General features: G+C 50.5%; 1 protein-coding gene across 1 annotated transcript; it reads left to right on the forward strand.

Moving 5' to 3' along the window:
* Positions 1 to 57: 57 nt before the first annotated feature.
* IFT27 (intraflagellar transport 27) lies at positions 58 to 17,569 on the forward strand. Its single transcript, XM_019713450.3, has 7 exons — positions 58 to 474; positions 7,060 to 7,139; positions 7,522 to 7,581; positions 8,667 to 8,726; positions 10,062 to 10,179; positions 11,017 to 11,126; positions 17,355 to 17,569. Exons 1-7 carry the CDS (start codon positions 441 to 443, stop codon positions 17,451 to 17,453), a joined length of 561 nt encoding a protein of 186 aa, XP_019569009.3. The 5' UTR covers positions 58 to 440; the 3' UTR covers positions 17,454 to 17,569.
* Positions 17,570 to 23,431: the final 5,862 nt, after the last annotated feature.

The following is a 23,431-nucleotide window of genomic DNA, read 5'->3' on the forward strand; positions in this document are numbered from 1 at the left end:
GTGGGAACTTTTGGTGGCAGCCAATCGAAGGTCAGCGAGGACGGAGGAGGCGGGGCAGGCGGTTGTCTGGCCAGAGGGTCAGACGCGGTGCTAGGGGCCCCGGGGTTGTGGGGTCACTATTCCGGATCCCCACAGGCAGGGGCTGGGCCGAGGGACTGGGCCGCGAACGGGTGCTGCGTCGCCTCGCTGGCACTTTCCGGGCTGCCTTCTGAGGCCTTGAGCCGGACCCCATCTGGCGCTCCCCTGCGCCTCCGCCCCATCCCTCGCGCCGGATAGCCGCCCCCTGTCTAGCCCAGAGGGTCCAGGCCCCATCTGTCCCTGCTCCCACCGCGGCCACGGGCACCTTGAGCGTCCTCCTCCCCACTTCCCTTCCCAAGCAGCCCCACCAACGCCTCTAGCCGCCGCTCTTCCCGTCTGGTCCGTGGAAGTGGCTGGTTACTATGGTGAAGCTGGCAGCCAAATGCATCCTCGCAGGTGAGTGTGAAATTTACAGTCTCCAGAGTCCAGAGACCTCATAAGTTATCAAGAGCTTTTGTTCACGTAAATTGGCTACCCTCTTTCCCTTTCTCTCTTCCAAAGGCGAGTTAATGCAATTACTAACAGTAAATTCATTAGGTGTGGAAGAAGTAGCTTCCAGGGTACACTGGTAGCGCCAGCTGATTTCCCCTGCCCCCTGTCAGACTGTAAGACCATCTTCACCAGTCTGAGCTGTACTGAGGAGGTACAGACTCCTTAAAAATCAGGCTAACCGTACCCTAAGTGCTTCAACCAGACCATGTGCTGTACGCCAAAAGTAGGCACCCGTGGCTTTGGTATTCTTATGGGATTTTTTACCCTGACCCTGCCCCTCTGATGACAGGGACAATAATGTGAAGTTGACCAGAGTTTGCAAAAAAGGTGCAAGGGTATTGCCTTTAAAACCCAAAGTTACTGCGCTTCCCTACGTCCAGGAGGACATAAATGTCGAATCCCCCGAAGGCAGGAATCTTTGTTTTGTTGACTGATGGATCCCAAGCACCCCAAGCAGTATCTGGAACCCAGTAAGTCCTCAGTCAATATTTGTAGAATGAATGAATATGTGGCATTCACATGTGTGCTGCTCTTTGTATCAGTCTGCACATTTAGAAAAACATTTGCCTGGATTGTAGACCTGGAACCACAGAACACATATGTACTGAGTCCTCACTCTACGCCAGGCACATGTATTTCATTTCGTCCTCTCACCGTGGTAGGTGAGCTCAGCGGTAGGTGCTCTATTGTTCCCATCTTAAGTGGGGCACTGAGAAGTGAAGTCTCGCCCAAGGTCTCGCCCTAGTGAAGGAAGTTCTTAGGCATGAATCCAATCCCAAAACTCTGAACCTGTGTTACTCTTGGGACCTGTGACCTTTCTGGGGTTCCTTGACCAGCTCAGGAAAGAAGCAGTGAGAAATTATTAAGAGGATAAAGAGATTCTGACTGAAAGAGATGATACTTTTAATGACTTTTCTAATTTGGAAATAAAAGGGTCACACAGAAAGAGGACTGACGACAGTAACTCAAATCATCCTGGAGCAAAAGAAGTTAACGGTTCTCAGGAAGGGGTCTCTAGCTTCCAGAACTCAGGAGGAGGCCGTATTGTGTAACAAACAGAATTCTGGCTGTTCCTCTCATTGGCTGTGTCATCTTGGACAAAGCACTTCTCTGAGCCTCAATTTCTTCATACATAAGTTGGGACTGTTTTTGTTTTCTGAAGTTAGATACATTTTTTAATGTGTTTCTCCCTCCAACTCTACTTTCTCTTATTTCTTTTGTAATTCAGCTTCTATCGTGGAGCTAAGTGTACTGAGCACCCTCCATGAGCTGGCACTGTGGCAGACCCTCACCACAGGTCCTCTCACTGAGTCCACGCAATTACTCTGTGGGGTCAGTATTATTGTCATCATCATTCACAGCTGGTGCAACTGAGCCCAGAGAGGTTAAGACACTTGCCTTGGGTCACACAGCTGGATGTGGCCGAGCTGGGATCTAGACCCAGGTGATCTGATTTCCAGCGCTTTGTTCTTAGCCCCAAGCTAAACTGTCCTCGAGCCTCGATTGGCCCTTCTTTACACCCATTCCCTCAGGTACTGTTTCACCTGATTTCAGCCACTGCCTGAGTTAGTGATTCCTGAATTCCAACCTAGCTCTCCATCTGCAGCCTCAAGGCTATTTCCTCTTGGAAGTTTCCAGGGACTAGAAGACAGTGAATCAGCCCCACCAGCACCACGCACCCAACTTCACACACACCCCTTGTTCTCCACACCACCCAACTTCAAACACCCACCTCTGGTTTTATTTTGCCTTTCCCCTCACAGTTCTGCTGTTTAAATTGAGTTAATCTGCCCTTTTTCTCTCACATAACTAGTCATTGAAGGACCCAATATTCAATTCAAGTGCTTATTCATTTGACAGATATTTATTGAGCACCTACTATGTGCGAGTCACCATGCAAGGTGCGTTGGGAATGCAAGCACGAATCAGGCCAGCACCTATACTCAAGGAAGCGCTGAGATGTGCATAGTAACTTACAATGCAGCAAACATGAATCGAATGCCCTTCGTGTGCCAGATACCAGAGAAATACCTGCTGATCGTTCTGGCTCAGATCAGGAAAGAAAACAACACTTGACGTTTATCTATATTTTATTTACTTAAAAAATCACTTAACTATTACTTAATATACATGAGACACTGTACATATTAACTCTTTAAATCCTCATAACAATTCTATGAGATAGGTGCTGTTATCCCCATTTTGCAGATGAGGCAACTGAGGCCCAGAGAGAGTACTGACCCAAGGTCACACAGCTCTTAAGTGATGGAGCTGGAATCTATGCCCTACGTCCTATGATTTACTGCCTCTCGATGTCAATGGGGATGATAGAGCCTCACCAGAAGGTTGCTCTGACATCAGGTCTCAATGAAATGGCAATGACCCACATGACCACACAAGTAAAAACAAAGGAGGGAGAGATGACCTTCGGAGGTTGTGCAGGAAGGATGCTATTTGAGCTTGGCCTGGCAGAGAATGGGCAGAATCTGGACTTGGGTCGGGAATACCTGGAAAGAGGTTATCTTCAAGGGATTCTCGGAGATCAAGAGAATAGGCATACAGATGTCAAGTTATAATGTTGTACATCTGAAGCTTATATAATGTTATTAACCAATGTTACATCAATAAAAAAGAAACATATGTATTTGTTATTACAGTTCTACACAAACCCATAAAAAAGAGAGAGAGAGGATGGGAGTGTAGAGCTGAGGTTTTGTGTGAGGGAAAGCCGGAGAGTGAGTCGGAAGGTAGGGTAGGGGTTGGCGGTGGAGAGGGTTATGCAGTGAAAGGAACCCTTGACGGGCTTTGTGTGAGAACGTGACAGGATGAAAGGAAGCCCTACGTTGGGAGGTTCATCTGTTGACGTCGAACTGAGTGTGTTAGAACAGGGAGAAGACGAAAAGAAGAGAGGGCGGGTTGGAAAGTGTTTTCAGGCAAGATCCAGTCAAGAAAACAAAATGAATTTCAACAGAGAAATTTTCATATATGGAGTTGGTTCAACAGGTATTAGAGACCTGAAAAAGCTAGAAGGAAACATTGAGATGACATGGAACTGGTAGATGAAAGTGGGGTTGCCAGAAGCTTGAAGAAGAACCCCACAAAGCAGGATCCAGACCTCTGAGGAAGGGGATGTTGCCAGGCTCGGTGATACCTCAGGAATTCAGTCACCGGCGTGTGAGGCCACCCCACGCCACAGATCGCTGGGACCCATTGCCCCCCTGCAGGGAGCTCAGGCCCGTGTTCAGGGCGAGACATGACCAAACCGATTCCAGGCCATCGTGAGGGTCTGTGCCTCAAGACCGCTCCTGGTACAAGTGCTACAGAAGTCAGGGTCCAGGCAAAAGGCAGATTCCACATGAGGTGCTTCCACAATGAGGATTTAGTGTGGGATGTTACCTCAACGTGCTGGAGGGCTGGAAAGACAAGGGGGACAGTAGGGCCGCACAGAGAATAACCAGGAAGAAGCCTTGCCCCAGGGCTGGGGAACAGCAGAAGGGGCTGGGTCCTCAGGACTTCATTGCTCAGGAGGGCCCTGGGTCGCTGAGAGGCAGACCTCTGGGAAGGAGGCCCTGCTCACTGCTCCTGGTATCTGGGAGGGGCTGTAATAAGGCTGGTCTGGGAGTGCAAAGGAAACAAACCCAAAGTGGAGACGGCGCCTAATAGTGCTGGGGTGAAGGCCATTGCTAGGCTGCTGCAAAGAGAAACAAGCAGCAAATGGGAAGGAACAAGTCCTGTTGCCCCTTCCCGCCTTCCAGGCTTTTTCTAGAACTCGCATTGGCAGAGCCTGACAGGGAGCGCCTGGCAGAGGGGAAATGTGTTGGCAAAGTCCCAGCCCCAGCACACCAGGCAGGGCCCGGATGGGTAGGTCAGGGGCTGTGAAAGAAGCCCAGGTATGAGGTAATGAGGGCAATGTCAGCAGTGACCACCAAGGACACATGGGCTGGAGACACGGCAAAGGAGATGAGGAAGGAAGAGAGTCAGAGGTGACTGTGGGGGAAGGCGGGACAGTGAGAATGAAGTGACATCGTGAACAGAGCAAGTGTGATGCGGGCAGGACCGTTCAGGACCCAAGGGCCCGGCATGAGCCTGGCTGTCGACACACTGACATTGGGTGAAGTCCTATCATTGCAGGGAACCTCCACCAGTTGGTGGAGATAGAGACAGGCTGGGGAGAGAAATCCTGGCCCAAGAAGTGACAGGCAAGGTAAAGAGAGTAGATGGGAGGGGAGGGCCGAGGACAGATGCACATGGGGTGCCCACGTTGGAGGCAGAGTGGCAGGAGAACCGGGCCAGTGCAGGGTCCCCAGGGCCACGGGGCCAGCGGGCTCGGGAAGGAGTGGTCTGCCTCACACTGACTCGTCCTTCAGAGCCGTCATGGAGCATGCGGACAGAGGAAAGACCACCGGACTTAGCGATTCTGAGGTCACGGTGACCTTGCGCCGGGCCTTTGCGGACGCCCACCCTCCCTGCCGTCTCCCCCAGGCTCAGCCTCGCCCCGGGAACGTCCATCCACTGATGAAACCACTGTTCATTCTTTCCTTGATGCACCCTAAGACGCGTGGGTTCTCAGCTTGTGCTATTTGAATTTCACTTGTCATTTTGTTGCTGTGCAGATGTGTTTGTCAGCTCCGTCCCGTCCCTGTGCTCAGATCCCTCCTCAGCTGACACAGGAGGTTTTTCCTAAGTGTGGGTGACTGACTGGCAGTCGGAAGAAAGATTTTTTTTTTGAAATTCACCAGAACAAATCTGTGGGGAATTTCACAAGCAGGATGAGCCAAATCCAACTGGATTCAGAAGCCAAATTGGAGTCGGGAGGGTGGATGCAGCCACACGCAAGATGGAGAATGATGGGCTGCCTGCTCTGAGATGGGTGGGACCCAGCGACAGTCCTTCCTGTGGTTGCTCGCAGTGTCATGGAAGGCTGGGTGATGAGGGTCGGTAGGGACAGTGTTAAAAGTGGTCAGAAGGGTCCCTGAGCTCTAGGAGTGGGGTCTGGCCAGGAGAATGTGATACTGGAATCCTAGGGAAGTTACCCAGCTTCTCTGAGCCTCGGTCTCTTCATCTGTCAAATGAGGTCCCTGATAGTCCCCATGTGGGGAAGGGAGGCTGGGGCGGGGAGGGAATGAATGAGAACCTATGAATGGGTTCAGGAGGGAGGCTCCACACAGGTTGGTTCCCTGTAAGAAGTGGTGGCAAATAGAAAAGCAGGACCTGAATAGCTCACGCAAACCTGGAGAAATTAACATGAAATGAAATACCACGAGTAGTCAAATCATTGTCTCACAAGAGAAAATTATAGGTGGGAAAAGTCAAAACAAAAGTGAACAGAGCAGCAGGCTATCCAGAAGTCAAGCAAAGAGAAGCGTTGAAGCCGATTTGTAAACTACAGAGTGAAGGCGAAGAGCTTGCACCAAAGGTGCCAATCAGGGTCGCGACGCCGGTGGCGATCTTGCTGCGGGTCAAGAGGGCAAGGAAGCAGCAAACAGGTGTTCTCTCGGGGCTGGGTGATGGAGAATCTGTGTGAGGCTCTCTAGGTGGAGAAGTTCTTACAAATGAGAACAGTGTGGCATCAAAAGAAGCCAAGCGGAGCCATCGGTGGGAAGGTGGGGAGGGCACAGGACAATTGAGGTGGGCACGTAGAGCCGCCAGCACCCTTGGGGGCACAGGAGAAACTCCAGATTCCAGTTCCCCAGCCGTCTTGTGCGAGGTCCAGTTCTCAGGCTGAAACCGGCATAACCTTTAGTTTCAAGATACCCATTCAAGGGGCTATCAAAAGGAAAGCCAGGAGATAAACCCAGTAGGTGTGAGGCAGCGCGGAGAAAACAGCTGCTATTGCAGATAGACTTGGCCCCTGGAAAGATGGATATGCAGTGGTTACAAACAGGTACCCTGAGGTGGAGGGACAAACGGATTTCAGGATGGTGAGTGTAGCACCTGACTTTTTGTTTCCCGTAAATGCAGAAAACCCTCCCAACTCCCACCTCCCCTCCCACGCCACCCCTGCCCCCCAAAGGAAGGATGCAGGGTCCTGAGTATGGAAGCTCTAAACTCCAATTGGTTCCGTCAGTCAGCTGAGCGCATCAATAGTCTGTGTGTGGTCGCACCTCTTCTACCTTCAAGACTTCAAAGTAAATTCCAGTTTGAAAGTGACAGGTTTTCCCTAGGGTGTGGGGTATGTTTCAGTGGAAGAGTGTCAGTTCTATTTCCGGGGCTCCAAAACCCTGAAGCTCTGCTACCTTCTGGGTCAGTTCTCTTGGATGAGAGCATTAGCTTGAAGAAACGTGACTCTGGCCATCATGGGTTTTGAAGCGTGGTCCTCACGGACCCACTGCCCTGCCAGTGACCTCAGAGCATGTTCCCAGGAGAATCAAGCGCGTTTTCTCTGAAAACTCTTGGAAGTTTTTGATTTCTAGACGAGCATTCTGGAGCGGGAGGGTGTTGAGTCACGAGGATGGAAGTGATTTTTTTTCTTCTCCTCTGGCCTCACAGGAGACCCCGCCGTGGGCAAGACCGCCCTGGCACAGATCTTCCGCAGCGACGGAGCCCATTTCCAGAAGAACTATACCCTGGTGAGATGTGGGCGTTTAGGCCTGGCCGAGGCGTGAAGAGCAGTGATCAGAGAACACTGAGGGACTGACTTCCCCACGCACCTTACGAGGCCCTAAGAGGTCTGACGAGGGGCTGCTCAAATGGCGCCATGTGGAAACCGTTTTTCCACAAACCACAGGGTGTGGGGCTGTCTGCAGAGCAGACCGGCCAATAATCAACTGGGTCGCCACGTACAGTTCACTCGTGGGCAGGGAGTTGGGTGAGGTTAGTGGACCCTCTCTGATTTCTGTACGAAAAGTAAGTCCAGAACACAAACAGTTAAGCTGGGGACATGCCTCCCAGGCAGTGGGTGCTGTAACAAGCCCGCCGGCTGATGCAAACCTTCTTGGTTTTCCTCGGCAGACGACAGGGGTGGATTTGGTGGTGAAGACAGTGCCAGTCCCTGACACAGGAGACAGTGTGGTAAGTGACGGCCTCGGCCTGAGGAAGCCCAGTCCCCTCCAGCCGCGCCCAGGGTCTCCGTACTCACCGTCACCCTCCCTATGAGAGACATAATGCAAGGACTTGACCTAGACTGTCTGGGCATTTGAGAACAGCATCGTGGAACACAGGAAGCCTTCTAGGGAGGGGCAGAAGAGGAAGTGAGGCAGACTGGCATATGGGCCTTGCCCTCACAGAACTCATCTATCCAACTTCTCAACCCGGGTCCATCTATGGGAATCCACCACTCTCAAAATTGAATTGCGAGATGTCATGTTTGTAGGTGTTTTCCTTGGGAGAAGTTTCAAAAATCGCCAGATTCTTAAAGAGGTCCATGAGCTCCAATCAATTTTAAGTACTCCCGATGCAATGAGAAGGGATCAACACAAGTATACACATAGCGAATGTGCAACGCAGGTTGTGGCACTGACGTTCAGGCAGTGTGTGCCAGGGGTCAGACGCCAGCCAGGGGATATCCAGTGCCCAGAGGGAGCTGGAGGGGGAAATTAGGGGGAGATTCCTAGGTGTCAGCATTGGGGAGGGGCTGTCCCCTGGCTGGCTGAGGTTTGCACTGAGGCAGGAAGGGTCATCCCGCGTCCTCCGTCACAATCATCCTTAGCCACGCAGGACGATGATGGACTGTCCCACTCTACACTCCTTCCCAGACCTACTCAGTGACCTCTTTAAAAAGAATGGTTTTCAGAGTTGAAAATCAATTTGGTTAACAAAGTGCAGAATGACCTTTTGGAAACCAGAGCAGTTGTCAGCCTGTTTAGCATTCTGTTCCGCCAGGTGGAAAGGCAGCTTGTTCCTGGTATTTTTGCACTGGAGGTGAAGAGAGGTGAGATGGCACACAGAAAGTGCCGGTTGGTGTGGGGACACCGTTGTGCGGCCTTGCCAAGATGCTTGAGGTCCTTCCTCTTCCTGTCATCTTCCTCGTGCCGTGGGGAAAAGGGGAGCCGGTCTGAATGAATGTGTGTGCACATGTGCTCATGCCTGCACCTCGCCCTGAAGTCAGGGCCGCAGTGGGCTGACACCAATACTAAAACATGCCTTTCTCACTCCAGGAACTCTTCATTTTTGACTCTGCCGGCAAGGAGCTGTTTTCTGAAATGCTGGATAAACTGGCAAGTAGCGTGCGGTCTGTTTCCTAACCACCTCCTCCACCTCCTGCCAAAAGGTTTGCCCCTTACCATGTTCTCGCAGAAATCTCACCGCACCACGTGCCTACTATGTGCCGGGCGGGAGGGACGATGCGTCTGGGCCACGATCAGCCCCCAACCTGACTCCGGGCTCCCCATCTTCAGCTCTAGCTCCATCCGAGGACAATCCGGGGTCCCTCACTAAGGCCTGGAGAAAAGAGGTGGCTCCCAGAGGCACACTGGGGAGGGCAGTGCGGTTCTGTGAGAGTTCTTGAGTCAGTCTGTGGAGTGAGGAGGGGAGGCAGCATCCGGGCAGTTCACACCCCTCCCGTCCTGGACGCCTCCGGGAGCCCATGTAGCTGTGGGGTAGGGAGGTGAGCCCTCCAGAGCGACTCCAAGCTGACCTTCCAAGGACAACTGAAGGAAAAGGATTCTCCCTCACACCTTGGAAGTTATGACGCCCCAGAAACAAACCAGGCTCTCACTGTGCAGGGTGGGGGTCTCGAGACCAAGGCGTGGCTAAGAGTCACAGGCACCAGAATTGGCGTCACGGCCTGAGCAGGGCTATCCTGTGGCCCCGAGCCAGACAGCAGGGTATCCCAGGACGCTGAGCAGCCCCTGAAGGTGACAGGCCCTGAGAGCATAGGCCTGGTTCTTCACTGGGACAGCGAGCCCTCTCCAGTCGCCGGGTCTGGTTTGGATGCGGGCTGCAGGAGAAGCAGAAAGCACCCTTTGCATTTTGAAAAGCCAGCCCTTATTAGGAGATGCACGCAAACAGGCGTTCAGTGACAGCTGAGGGAAAGGCTACCCTTCTAGGCCTGCAAAGCAGCAAGGCGTACCAACTTGCATAACTGAGCCCTCGGTTAGAATGAGTGGGAGAATGAATTCATGAGGCAAACGCATTTCTGGGGGGAGAAAAGCCGCAGTCCTGCCCTCATGTTGAAAGCATGTCTGACCTGGGCACGTCAGTCCCCCTACTCTCCAGTTACACGGTAGGGACATTCAGACCAGCCCTGCAAAGATGGACGTTTTCACAACGACGCACAGAGAGCACCCAGCAGACAGCCTGGCACGGATGTGAGCTCTCACCCGTGCCGTGGTCCCAGCACCTGCCCCAACCAATGCCGAGCCCACCCTCCATTCAGTCCTTCGGGTGAACTGTTTTCTTCTGTGGATGTGGCTGTTTTCTGAGTCACATCCCCTTTACAGTTTTTCATTTCCCTCCACTCATGTCCCTGCCCTTGGAAGACCCAGTTTCCCTCCTCGCCTAGAAGTCCCTTTCACTGTTACTGACGTGCTCGTGCTGTCCCTCTCGCGCAGTGGGAGAGTCCCAACGCCTTGTGTCTGGTCTATGATGTGACCAGTGAGCAGTCCTTCAACAGCTGTGGCAAGTGGCTGGAGAAGGCTCGGGCACAGGTTCCAGGCTCCTCCCTCCCAGGTAGGAACTGCAGGCATCTGGGTTTGCCAGCAGCACCTCTTTCCTTCAAGTTCAAGAGCACAAGGTCATTGCAGAGCTGGCTGTGGGTGCAAACTAAGGGGTGCCCTGGGTTTTGGGTGTGATGGTCTGGCTTGTACACAGACACCTCAGTGAGTTATCACACACCTCTGAGTCTGTAAAATGGGCATGATGACATCCACCTTTCAGGGATGTGGGGAGACGCGAGGTAAGAAGGGGGGAGGTGCTGTAACGGAAATGTGAGTGTGTTGTTTCCAGGAAGCTAACCCCAGGGGAGAATTCCTCATTTTCTCCTGTAAGACACAAGTAAACATGCAAATCCTGTTGTCACTTCTGAGTGCTTTAGATCAGTTTATTTTTCATCCCTATGTCAGATCAACAAATTCTCCTCATTATAGACCAGGAAAAACGATCTCCAGAGACGGGCTCAAAAATTAGCTGCAGCTGATGCAGCTGGGGACAGAACAAAATTACCTCCGAATCCCTGACTCTGAGCCCAGTCCGTAGATTAGTATTAATGACCATTTTTAAAGTTTGCTCCATGCACTAGGAATTACGCAAATGCCCGCATAAATTTGGCCCTTGCCTTCACGGCATTTGCAGCCTCAAGGAGACAAGGCAGACAGATACACATGAAGTCTAGAAGGGCAGAGCAAAAGCTGTGTGTGAAAAGCAAAGCCCGCCCGCGTGGCTAACGCCCTCCGGGCTAACACCGGGGCCTCATGCCCCTCAGAATCAGTGTGCTTGCTCTTTTCTCTCTCCAGCTGGCCTCCCAGACTGCCAGTTCAGTGCGGTGCTTTGGTTGTTTCTTTTGGGCAGGTGTGTTAGTGGGGAACAAGACAGACCTGGCTGGCAGACGAGTGGTGGAATCGGCTCAGGCCCAGGCGTGGGCGCTGGGACAAGGCCTGGAATGTTTGGAAACATCCGTGGTAAGTATTCTCCGCTTCCTCCAGAGCTAAGTCTGGAGTGGGATGCTGCTGGAAGTGGTTTTTCACATGACCTCAAGTGCATCGCGTTGTTATTCCGCCCTATGCAGAGTCGAATTTGGAACTGATGTTTAAATCCTTGGCCCAAGGTCTTTTCTCGGTATAGCGAGAGTCACCCATGCGTTTCAGTGAAGCAGATCAGCCAGCCAGCTCACTAATTTCTCAATTCTTGAGAAATACAAGTATATTGTGTTCGATTACAATGACCCTTGATATTTGCATAAGATATTATGGATTAGGTCTTGTTGGAACATTACTTCAGAGACCCTCACGCTCAGTCCCGTCACCCAGGAGCTGGCCCCACAATCCCCACTTCTATACTGAGGTGAAGTGACTTGCCCAAGGTCACATGGGCAGTAGAGGGTTGGGCCAGGATTAGGGTCCATAGCTTCTGCTTCCCATCAGTGTTGCCTGGCCCACCTTGCTGCAGCCCCAGGGTGACTCTGGTGAGCGGCAGAACTACCTGTGGGAGCCTCAGTAAGGTACTTACTTAACTTATGGGGGCCTCAGGTTCCTTGCCTATAAAGTGGGAATAATAAAACATATCCCTTCACCGAGTAATAGATATGAAAATAAAGTCAGATGGTGAATATAAAAATACTTAGCACAAAGTCTGGTGCATAGTGAACACTCAATAAATGGTAGCTTTTTTTAAAGTAAAAATATTTCCTCCTAGTAATCTTACTTATACTGTTATTACTTACTAAATTCTCGCGTTCATAGATTGTACAAAGATAAATGTCACTCTTGCCTGTGGCCCAATTATCGCAAATTCTAAATTAATGAAGTTCAAATTAGCGCACTTTTACCGTATAGAGGGTTTCACATCTTTTACGCAGCACACCTTCAAACAAAGCAGTAAGCCGTACTACCCACAGCAAACAATATTTTAGTATTCCCCCTTCCACCATTCACATTTGTGAAATTGCCTCCTCACCCCAATATCCATATTCCCCAGAACTCTTGATGGAACTCAGAAATTAACACCCAACACATTAGTCAGCAAAGACCACTGGGCTGCGTGTTTACACTCTGCTCGGTGTTTGTAGCTACGCTATTGAGACGGGTGGGTATAAATTGTGCTTGCAGAGGCTGCAGTTAAGCATTTGGTATTAACTGTGCCAGTTAACTAGTCCCCCCTGAGTTGATGCTAACAGAAGCCGCACTGGCAGCTCGGTTAAGAAGCTGTAATTAAAAAGGAAATATAACCAAATGCTGTTTGAGACTCAGCCAAGTCTTGACACCAAGCCCCTCACCTCTTCTTACTGAATGCAGCAGCAATCGTCTTGCAGACCTAAAGGTGGTACCTACACAGTAGCTTGATGTTCTTTTTTTATTTTTAAGTCCATCCCCAGAAGTTACCTATCTTAAAACTGAAAGCTTGGGCCCTTTGACCACCTTCACCCCTTCTCCATCCTCCACCCCCAGTCCCTGGCAACCACCAATCTGCTCTCTGTTTCTATGAGTTTGGTGTTTTTTTCAGTTCCACGTATAAGTGAGATCATACGGTATGTGTCCCTCTAAGTATGATTTATTTAACATAACGCCCACAAGTTTCATCCATGTTGTCACAAATGGCAGGATTTTTTTCTTTTCTATGGGTAAATAATATTTCATCATGTACATATACACATTTCCTTTATCCATTCATCCATCAATGGGCACTTAGGTTGTTTCCATGTCTTAGCTATCGTAAATAATGCTGCAGTGAACCTGGGCGTGCAGATACCTTTTCAAGCTAGTGATCTCATTTCCTTTCGGTATGTACTCAGAGGTGGAATTGCTGGATCATATGGTAATTCTATTTTTAATTTTTTGAGGAACCTCCACACTGTTTTCCAAAGTGGCGGCACCAATTTACATTCCCACCAACAGTGCACAAGGCTTCCCTTTTCTCCACATCCTCGCCCACACTGGCTATTTCTTGTCTTGTTGAGAACAGCCAGTCTAACAGGTGTGAGGTGATAGCTCATTGTGGTTTTGCTCTGCATTTCCCTGATGATTGGTGATGTTGAATGCCCTTTCATATACCTGTTGGCCACTTGAATATTTTCTTTGAAAAAATGTCTACTCAGGTCCTTTGCCCATTTTTATCAGATTATTTGTGGTTTTGCTATTGAGTTTTATGAGGTATATATTTTGGATACTGTATTTCCCCGAAAATAAGACCTAGCCGAACCATCAGCTCTAATGTGTCTTTTGGAGCAAAAATTAATATAAGACCCGGTATTATATGATATGATATATTATATATTATATTATATTATATTATATTATATTATATTATATTATATTATATTATATTATATTATATTATATTATATTAATAAAATTGGTCCTATATTAAAACAAGACCGGGTTGCTCCAAAAGACGCATTAGAGCTGATGGTCTGGCTAGGTTTTATTTTTGGGGAAACACGGTAGTAAACCCTTATCAGATTTGTGGTTTGCAAATATTTTCTCCCGTTCCATAGGTTTCCTTTTTATCTTGTTGATCATTTCTTCTGCTGCACATAAACTTTTTAGTTTGATATAGTCCTACTTGTTGATTTTTGCTCTTGTTGCTTGTGCTTTTGGTGTCATAGCCATAAAATCATTGCCAAGATCAATGTCAAGGAGCTTTTTCCCAATGTTTTCTTCTAGGAGTTTTATGGTTTCAGGTCTTAAGTTCAAGCCTTTAATCCATTTTGAGTTAATTTCTGTGACTGGTATAAAATAGGGATTGAGTTTTTTTCTTTTGCATGAGAGTATCCTGTTTTCCCAACACCCTTTATTGAAGAGACTGTCTTCTGCCCATTAAGTATTCTTTGCTCTCTTGTCAGGTATTAGTTGACCATGTATGCAGGGGTTTATTTCTGGGCTCTCAGTTCTGTTCCATTGGTGTCTGTTTCTATGCTGGTGCCATACTGTTTTGATTACTCCAGCTTTGTAATATGGTTTGAAATCAGTCAGTGTGATGCCTCCAACTTTGTTCTTCTTTCTCAGGATTGCTTTGGCTGTTCGAAGTCTTGTGTGGTTCCTCTTTGACTTTGTAACATCCCTTGATAGGACATTTTCAGGCCAAAAATTTAAAAAGAATTTCTTTAAACAGAAGTTAAAATTTTTGAAAACGCTGCTCATCACTGTAAGAAGTTGGACAGTATTAAATACAAGTGAGTTCAAGAAAGGTCCACAAGGATGGCACCCCTTGCAGGCAGATGAGGGCAAGGGCACCAATGCTTGCTGACCACCTACTACATGCCAGCTGTTTGGTGCCCATTATCTATGACTCTTCTCTACCAGCCTTTCCAGGCAGCCACGCCTGTCCCCGTTTTACACACGATGAAGAGACGCAGAAAGGCTGTGTAGCTCTCCCCGGTTGCCTAGCTCAGGCAGTAGAACCAGAACTAGAACGCAGGCCTGTCCAGCTTGAGAACCAGGGCCTGCTCGCAGGGGTTTTGGCTTCCCACAGAGCCCACGATGGGACTCTCCGGAACAGACTTCCAGGCCACATCGAGTGCTCATCTGAGCCTGCCTGAAGGATCCTTCACAGGCAAAGCAAACCTACTCTACAGATTGTCAGCGAGATTAGTCATTTAACAAAAGGATTCCTGTCATTGGCAAGCCCTCCTAACGCATCTGGAAAACGATTCTGTTTGCATCTGCCATTTCAGGAGTGCTCCAAGGCTCACCTCCACTGAATTCCTTACTTCTTAAGTTGCATTCTCCCAAGATCTCGCTTTCAAGAGCTTCGAATCCATTTAGAAATCACTGTGCGTGGGCTTTGCAGGCCTCATTCTCTTTCCATTCAGTACTTAGCTGTACTTTCAACCGATCTAACATTTTACTCTTTCTCATTGGCCTTACCTAGGACATTATGCTCTGCGCGATCACAGGAGTCTTGCAGGTGTAACTGACTTATTTCTCTCACGTCTGCCTGGAGAGTGACAGCTTCCCTGTCCTTCGCAGTCGCGAGCTCATTCGGCTACAAAAGGTCCTGAGCGCTCTCTCAGCACCGCCTCCTCTGTCTCTCCTCGTGGCCAGCTTATTTCCTCCACCTTATGTGCAGGGTGTTGCTTGGTAGATAATCCAGGTAGCATTCTCTACTGGAACTGGTTTCCTTTGCGTATTTCTGCCCTGGGCTGGCAGAGAAGAGACGCTGCTCTTCTCAAATTGGGGAATCTGAGTTCTGGGCTGGGCTGTGCACGAAGCAGCTGGGCCATTGCACCCCCGGGGCCCCAGACTGCTGTCTGTAAAACACAGGCACTGGGCTTGATGACTTTGTAACATTCTTCGGTGTGGAAATTCTTCCATTCATTGGGGATGGTTCATTGCCTCTTATCAAGGCTGCACTCTTGCCAGCTGCCAAGGATTGCTTGAAAACGGGTTCTTGTGCATTCATAGCTTGAGCTACTGTCTTGAAAGTAGTGAGTTCTTTCTTATGCCAACTTCTTGCTTAAAAAAAAATTAAAAATATGTTCACACAGTGCAACCACCATGGAAAACAGTATGGACATGGCTCAAAAACTTAAAAATAGAACTACCTGATGACCCAGCAGTTCCACTTCTGCATTATTTATCTGAAGAAAACAAAAACACTAACTCAAAAAGATATCTGCAGCCCCCAAGTTCATGTCAGCATTTACAATAGCCAAGACGTGGAAACAACTTAAGTGTCCATCGATGGACGAATGGAGACAGAAATTGTGGTGTATATATGCAATGGAATATTATCCAGCCACAAAAAGAAGGAAATCCTGCCATTTACAGATGAACCTCCGTAAAGCTTGAGGGCATCAGGCAAAGTGAAGTAAGTCAGACAGAGAAAGCCAAATACCATATGATCTCTCTAATATGTGAAATCTTTTAAAAGAACAAACAAAAAACAAACAAACAAAAACAAGCTCATAGATACAGAGAACCAATTGGTGGTTACCAGAGGTGGGTGGTGGCGTATGGGTGAATTGTTTTGTGTTGTTTTTCCTTAGTTGAATTAAAAAATTGTTTAATACGTGTGTGCACACAGAGGGGGAGAGAAAGTCCTTTGGGCACCTTTAGTCACAAAAGTATTATTTCATTTGTTAAAATGCCCAGTCCTGGGTGACTGTCAAAATTCCTAACTTGATTTCCAGTCAGTGCCTTCCCCTGGCCTGTTCTGGGAAGCGGGGCCCGGCTGGCAGCTTCTGCGTTTCTGCACCTGTGCTTCCCCCAGCTCAGCTCTCAGCCTGAGGGAGTGGGGAGATACAGAGGGAGGGTCATGTGGTCTTTGTTGGGACCTGCTGTGGCCGCTTTGGACCTGACAGGGTTCTCAGGTGGTGCTTGCTGAGCATGTCACAGGTGCCCCCACCCTGCCCCCATCAATGGCGCTCTCTCACCTGCAGTTTCCATCTAACAGGTGATATACCTCCTCACCCCTCCTGTAGCCACAGTTCTGGCTGGTTCCTGTCCATCTGCTCCTCTTGGGACCCATTACCCTCCTGGAGGCCGTCCCCGAAGTCCCTTTAAGACAGCTCCGGGCTGGCACTCTTGCTTGGCCCACCCGCCCCTGGTCCAGGGAAGTGCAGCTGCAGCCTTAGTTTGACAGCGGAGGCAGAGCTGCTGTCCCCAGTGCAGCCCTCCGCTGGCTTGGCCATCAAAACCGCCAGCCCCCGCCTCACCTGGATTCTTCCCAGGCCTGGGTCCAGCCCTGTCCTAAGCCCCCAGGCCTCAGGCTTTCTCTTGGAACCTCCCACTGAGCTGGAGGGGAGGGAGCGGTGCCCCTCCTGGAGGGACACACCACAGCACAAGCCCCACCTTGAGGTGAGGGTGGGCCCCTCCCTTGAGTGGGAGGGTCCTTGCCGTCTGTTATTTTGCTTTGGCCTTTGAGGTCTCCGTCAAAACTAAGCAAGAAAGAAGTCTCCTTTTACATCCTGTCACACACACAGTGAGTGGCCAAAAGGACAGGCTCTAAAGAAACGGATCTAGGTCTAGCCCCAGCTCCACCACTGACGAGTGTGCAGCTTTGGGCAAGTTACCGTAATCTCGCCATATCTCAGTGTCCTGATAAAACAGGCGTAACGATAGGAGCCTCCCCGAATGGTGTGGAGGTGAAATGGCACAGCTGCGTGTAGCACCTGCCACGAGGTAAGAGTGGCCGGGTGCTGGTTCTGTGATGATGACACACCGAACACAACCGACTTCTTGTCTCTACAGAAGGAGATGGAAAACTATGAAGCCCCCTTCCGCTGTGTGGCCAAGCAGTTCCACCAGCTGTACCAGGAGAAGGTGGAGCTTTTCCACACACTGGTGTGAGGCGCTGCCGGCATCTGGCAGTGGGCCTCGTCTCCTTGGAAGACGAGAGAAGATGGAATTGCCTGGGCACTTCCAATATATCCTGACAGCTTTAAATAAAGTGAGGAGGAAACATAGACGCAGCAGCTCCTTCTGTTCTTGGCCGGGGCAGCCCTAGTTCCATTTTGCACTTTGGCTGTTGGTTCCAGAGCAGCCCTGGGAGCCAGGCTGGGAACCTTGGTGGCCCTGCCTCCTGGGGGGGAGGGGGCTGGCACTTGTCAGAGTGGATGGTCCCACCCCCCTGAAGGACCTTCCACTGAGAGTAAACCCCACCGTGTGATTTGAACTTGCTTACAATTGGCTGCAGTTGAGATGCTCAGCTTGGAGCTTGCCGCAGGGCTGAGGGGGCCACAGGGCTGAGGGGGCTGATGGCTGAGGGGGCCGCAGGGCTGAGGGGGCTGATGGCCCACACCTGATTCTAACAGATGCAGACGTGCTGCCTGTTCGCAGTCCAGATGCCAAAGCTCCCTCGCAGGGGCCACTGTCACTGACAAAACAGTGCCCTCTGCCGGCCTCCCTTGGTGCCTCTTCTTCATAAGGGGCCAGCCCCTCCCAGCTGCCGGGAACCCTGAGCGTCCAGGGAGCCAAAAACCAGGCCACTTTCCTTTAATGACCTGACTCCCAGTGAGCGGGGCAGCCGTCATAAGTCTTTGCCCCGAGCTTGACTGTTTTCCATCCTGTCTCTGCTGCCAGATTAATCTTCCTAAAACACCACTTTCATCGTTTCACTCCTCTGATTAAAGACCCACAGAGGTTCCCCACTGCCTTCACAGAGGGCTGAGGGCCATGGGCTGGCATCCAAGGCCACCTCCGACTGTCACCCTCACCCAGAGGTCTCGGCTTCTTTCAGCCCCAGAGGGGGACCATCCCTCAGTCCCCAGGGGGGCCTCGCACCTTGGAGTGAGGACCTCGTGCTGAGAGTGCCAGCTTTGGGGGTAGACAGACCTGGGTTCGTCCCGATGACAGTGATGATAATGGAAATTACTGGTTGCTGTGTGTGACCTGCCATGTCTCTACATGAGCTAAGCACATTACGTGTATTAGCTCATTTAATCTACAACGTAGTCTTATCCCCCTTTACAAATGAAGAGCCAGAGTCAGAGAGCTAAGTGACTTAGCCAAAGAATGGCACAGCCGGGATCACGGATGCAGGAGCCCCGCCCACAGCCACCGCCCTCTTCCGCCTCCTGAGCTTGACCTGGCCTGGAGCAGGCAGAGGTCCTTTCATCTGCAAAGGGTCATGGTTAGGCTGTCCCTCAAGGTCATTGTGATGGGTGAAAGACATCAGGCACATGGTGTCACCTACGTCAGGCCCTTCCCATCCCTCTTCCCCTTCCGGTTACTTGTCGACATGAACTCACTGTAGCCACAGCCATCTTCCTACTGAGTCATTCTTTCAGAAGCTCGTACCAAGGGCCTGGAGCGTGCCGGGTGTTTTTCTACGCACTAGCAACACCACACTGCCAGCCTCATGTCACGTGTTCCAGAAGGGAGGACCTGCAGAAACCAACCAAGGATACATGGAGGGGAAATTTGGGGTTGCCCCGGAATTGGTTACGGGGACCCACAGATGTGGACAAAGAGATGCTAAGCAACCCACTTCCTAAAGAGATGGCAAAAGGCTGGGGCTGCTGTTGCTATAGCCTAACAGGATGGCAGAATTGGCCCTGCTACCAGGGGCCACCCCCGACCCTCGCTCCTTGCTCTTCCTTGTTTATATAAGAAAACTGAGTGGTCAAGAGGGAATGAGGGTAGACACGGTGCTGGTGCATGGGTACCACTCCCTCTCCTGCCCCACCCCCAGAACCAAGCAAAGGAAGGCCCACGAACCTCCTCCTGAGACGGAGGAGGCAGCCAAGAAGAGGAGGCTGGCACCTCGCTCCCCAGCTGGATGCTCACTGAGCTGCAGGGACCTGGTGCCAACTGCAGGCACAGGGTGGTGAGGGTGTCCTTGGGGGAGCTTGGCACATCCCCTGGAGTTGGGGAGATTCACTGGGGAGGAGCCTGCACCACCAGCGGGGAGAGCAGGTGCCCCCTCAGTTGTGGTCCATATAAGGAACCACGGAAAGGGCAGCACTGGGCTCTCCAGACGGGTCCTGGCAGAAGGAGCTGCTGGAAAGGTTAGGGGTTGTTCTTCTGGGAGGGCTGGCGGGATATGGCTGCCCCCTCCTGAGGAGATGCCAGGCACCCCATCTCAGGGAGATTGCAGCCGAGGGAACCAGACCAGGAGCAGGCCTGCAAGGAAAACAAGCACCCCACCCCCGAGCCCTCTGCTCCAAGGCGCCCCAGAGAGAGAAGGAGAGAAAGCCCTCGATCCCTTCCCACTTCTAGAGCGGAGCTTTGACCCAAGACTTGGAGTTTGGGACTGGCCTGGTCTGAGTTTTAACACCTTAGGGTGCCTGAAATACGTTCAGATCAGCCTGTCGTGAGGACCCAGCAGGGAGGGACTCAGCAGAGTGTGACGAAATGAAGCAATTAGGAAAAGTAAGATGGTTTAGGCTTGGAGCCCACGGAGTCGAGATTCCCCAATAAACTGGTTCTATACTGAAGGATGGAGGTCATTTCAGACCATGTTAAGTACTGTGCAGACAATAATGAAGCTGTGATAGCTGGTGATTGGTGAGGTAACTGGGTTAGGTGGGCAGGAAGCAGTCTGAGGAGAAGTGACATTGCAGCTAAGGTCTGACCGCCACGTGGCCATCTGGGGATGAGCCATTCAGCAGCAAGGACAGCAAGTGCAAAGGCCAGAGGTGCGAACAAGCTCGCAGAGTCCAGGAACGTCAGGCCAGTGGAGAGGTTGGCTGGTGTGTTGCCAGAAAAAGCAGAAGGAGGTGAGGTCGGCAGGGACCGTACTGGAAGGAATTTGGAGTCTATGGCAAAGACGACAGGAAGCCAGCGGAGGATTGACATCATAACTTTCTTGTGTCCTCAGTGCCCGGCACGGTTTGGGGAATGTAGTAGTTACATCACTTCCCTGGAAACCCCATCCTCAATGAGCAAACGTTTACAAATGCATGCCGTGTCTGATTTATTCAGTCAACATGTGCCAAGCATCTACTAGTGCTGGTCCCCATACTAGGAACTGGGGACTTGTTGGTGAGTACATCAAAACTCCCTCCCCTCGGAGCTTGCGTTCTAGCAGAGAGAGAGAGAGAGAGAGAGAGAGAGAGAGAGAGAGAGAGAGAGAGAGAGAGAGAGAGAGAGGTTCAGTGAAACGGGAAATGCCTGACAGAGCTCAGTACTGCAGGGAGCGCTGCGGGTATGCCAGGGAGGGAGACGGGAAGGTGACATCGGGAGCTCAGGACAGATCTCCCTGAGAAGCTGACATTTAAGCAAGATTGGAGAGAGGGCAGAGCAACTGGCACCCCCTGGGCGTGGTTGGTTCACTGGCCCCTCAGAGGTGGGCGTGACCACGGTGGCCCATCTTCGACTTTCTTTCACTGGCACCCAGCACTGGGACACAGAAGATGGACACAGGCTGTGTATGCGGACTTCGGGGGGTTACAGAGTTGGATGGGACTCAGGCCTTGTGCGAGAATCACCTACGTTCCATAGAGGAGAAAGCCGAGCCACACTTGACTTCTACACCCCAGTGGAACCCCGAAAGCACCCCAGCCAGGGTCTCCCAACTGCTGCAGGAGGGCACGGAAGCAAATGACTTCTCTCACTGTCTCCTCTGGGACTGAGGAGGAGGTCTCTGTTCACTGCCCTCCACCGTTTCCCTCCCGCTGTGAGGAGTGGTTGCTCCCTGGCTCTCTGAAGCTGACCCTTCTGCAGTCTCTTTGGCTGCCTGCTGACACCACTTGGGTGTCACCGGAGGTGTCACCACCAGGAGGGCAGGGAAGCCAGGCAACTGGGAGGGGGGGACACAGCAGGACAGTCACGTCTGGAGTGGGTGTTCAGAAATATAAACCGGTAGGTCCCCCAATTCAAACACGATACCTTTGTGACACTGAGGCACTTTCCTTTGTTGGGGTCCACTTTCAGATGTGGATGACGTGGGAGGCAGCCCCTGGAGGGGTCTCCGTACCCAGTGGTCCATCATGACACTGTTTCTGCCGTGAGAACCAGCCCTGGAGATGCCCGTGGCTGTGAAGGTGCATTGGTTAGACCATCTTCTACCAGGAGACTCAGGGGCAGGAGGCAGCCTGCTTCAGTGTCTATGATAAAATACATTCATCCTGGTGCTAAAATGTTGTGTTTTAAAGAAACGGAATATTGAAAACTAAAAATGTCCTGTCCCACACTGGGGTGGCAATAAACAGATTCAACTGAGCCCAGGACGGAAACCCAAATCTGTCGGAGTTTTGCCCATTCTGGAGATGCAGAGGGAAGCCTTTGGTTTTGCACATGCGGGTCCCATCCCTGTATCTATCTCTGTGCAGGGGCCCTGCTGATTCCAAGGGTGACGGAGGCTCTGCCCTTGAGAAGGTCAGGTCTAGTGGGCAGGGAGGGTTCCCAGGGACCTTGCAGCAAAGTACCTGCTGCTGACCAGGGAAGGGCATTCCAGACAAAGGAACTAGCATGTGCAAAGGCCCTGAGGCATGAAGCTGGGGGCCCTCTTGGGGAACGAGGAGTGCAGTGTAGGGTGAACAGCGAGTGGGTGCCCAGCAGGTGAGAGGTTGGAGAGGAGGACGAAGCAAAAGCATGGAGCTTTTTGTACACAGAGCAGAGGAGTTGGGCTTTTTCCATAAAGGAGTGGGAACCAATGAAGTTTTAACAGAAGTTATTCACCTGAATTTCTTCTTTAGAAAGATCAACCTGGAGGGAATTGGAGGATGGAGTGGGAGAGGAAGTGCCTGGAGGTAAAGAGGCCAGTTCTGCAGCTGACAGGCTGAGGAGGAGACAAGGCGTTATCCATCTCCAGCACATTAGCAAAGCCTTGGGAAATCTTGCATTTTCAACCCGACTTAGAGTTGTCTTCCCCTTTTCCTTAGAACAGCAATCGATCTTTTTAATGCATTATCCTTTACTTACTTTAGAGACAGCGAAAACAGAGGGTAACTTCTTTGGGTTACAAATTGTTAGTGAGGGAGCCAGGACTGAGAACTCGGACTTGCCAGTCCTCTGTGGATTTTATGATATTTATGTATATAATGCCTGTCCGCTCTTCCTCTCTGCCAGTAAACAGAGCAGATAAATACGAAGAGGATGGCAGCAGAGAGCTCATTTACACCCCAAAAAGGCAAGAAGACTGGGAAGGCTCATTAGGAGAAAATATCGACCGGGCAGTGTCTGAGTTTTACCTGTGATATGAGGGAAAAGTGCTTTTTTTTTTTTTTTTCTTTTTTTTTTTTTTTTGACCAAAGCCATTATGTAACTGGTTCTAGGGGCAGAGAGGGGTGACCCCAGAGTGAGCATGGGGGCAGAGACCCGGAGGGCAAAGACAATGTCAGTTCCTGGAGGGCAGGGACACATCTGATACTCAGCGTAGGTTCTCTAGAAGCAGCCAGGGTTTCGTGGAAAGAGCACTGGTTTTATTGACCTCAGAAGAGTGGAATTAGAATTGCAGCTGTGCATCCACGAACGAGTCACCTACCCTCTCTGATAGTCAGTTTCCCCATTTATCAAATGGGCATAACAGCATCAACCTTACAAATTACTGTGTGTGGATGCAGAGATGCAAAACCTCCTTTTACCACGCGTGGTCTGTAGTAATGACCAACACGTAGTAGGTATTTCCAAATGTTCTTCAGTAACCGTAAAAATAATGTATGCTTATTCCAAAAAAAAAAGTCGGAAATGGAAATTATTCAAATCCTACCACCCAGAAGCAGCCGCCAATCCCACTCTAGTATATGTGCTTCCATCCTTTTCCTCTGCATATAAAATCCTGTACATATTTTTTTAAGTAAAAATATAATGCCATATATGCTATTTGGAATTTTTCTCTTTTCACTTAATATCTTGTGGACATCATTTCAGGTCGAGAGACAGTT

Source organism: Rhinolophus sinicus, chromosome 1 (genome assembly GCF_057876585.1).
Source record: "Rhinolophus sinicus isolate RSI-liver-muscle chromosome 1, RSI-T2T, whole genome shotgun sequence".
Classification (NCBI taxonomy): Eukaryota; Metazoa; Chordata; class Mammalia; order Chiroptera; family Rhinolophidae; genus Rhinolophus; species Rhinolophus sinicus.

What these genes read in the sequence shown, in the direction of transcription:
- IFT27 (XM_019713450.3), top strand. Translation starts at nt 441, where the DNA reads ATGGTGAAGCTGGCAGCCAAATGCATCCTCGCAG. An exon ending in TCCAGAAGAACTATACCCTG is followed by an intron (nt 7,140 to 7,521) that starts GTGAGATGTGGG and finishes TTTCCTCGGCAG; the next exon opens with ACGACAGGGGTGGATTTGGT. An exon ending in TCCAGGCTCCTCCCTCCCAG is followed by an intron (nt 10,180 to 11,016) that starts GTAGGAACTGCA and finishes TCTTTTGGGCAG; the next exon opens with GTGTGTTAGTGGGGAACAAG.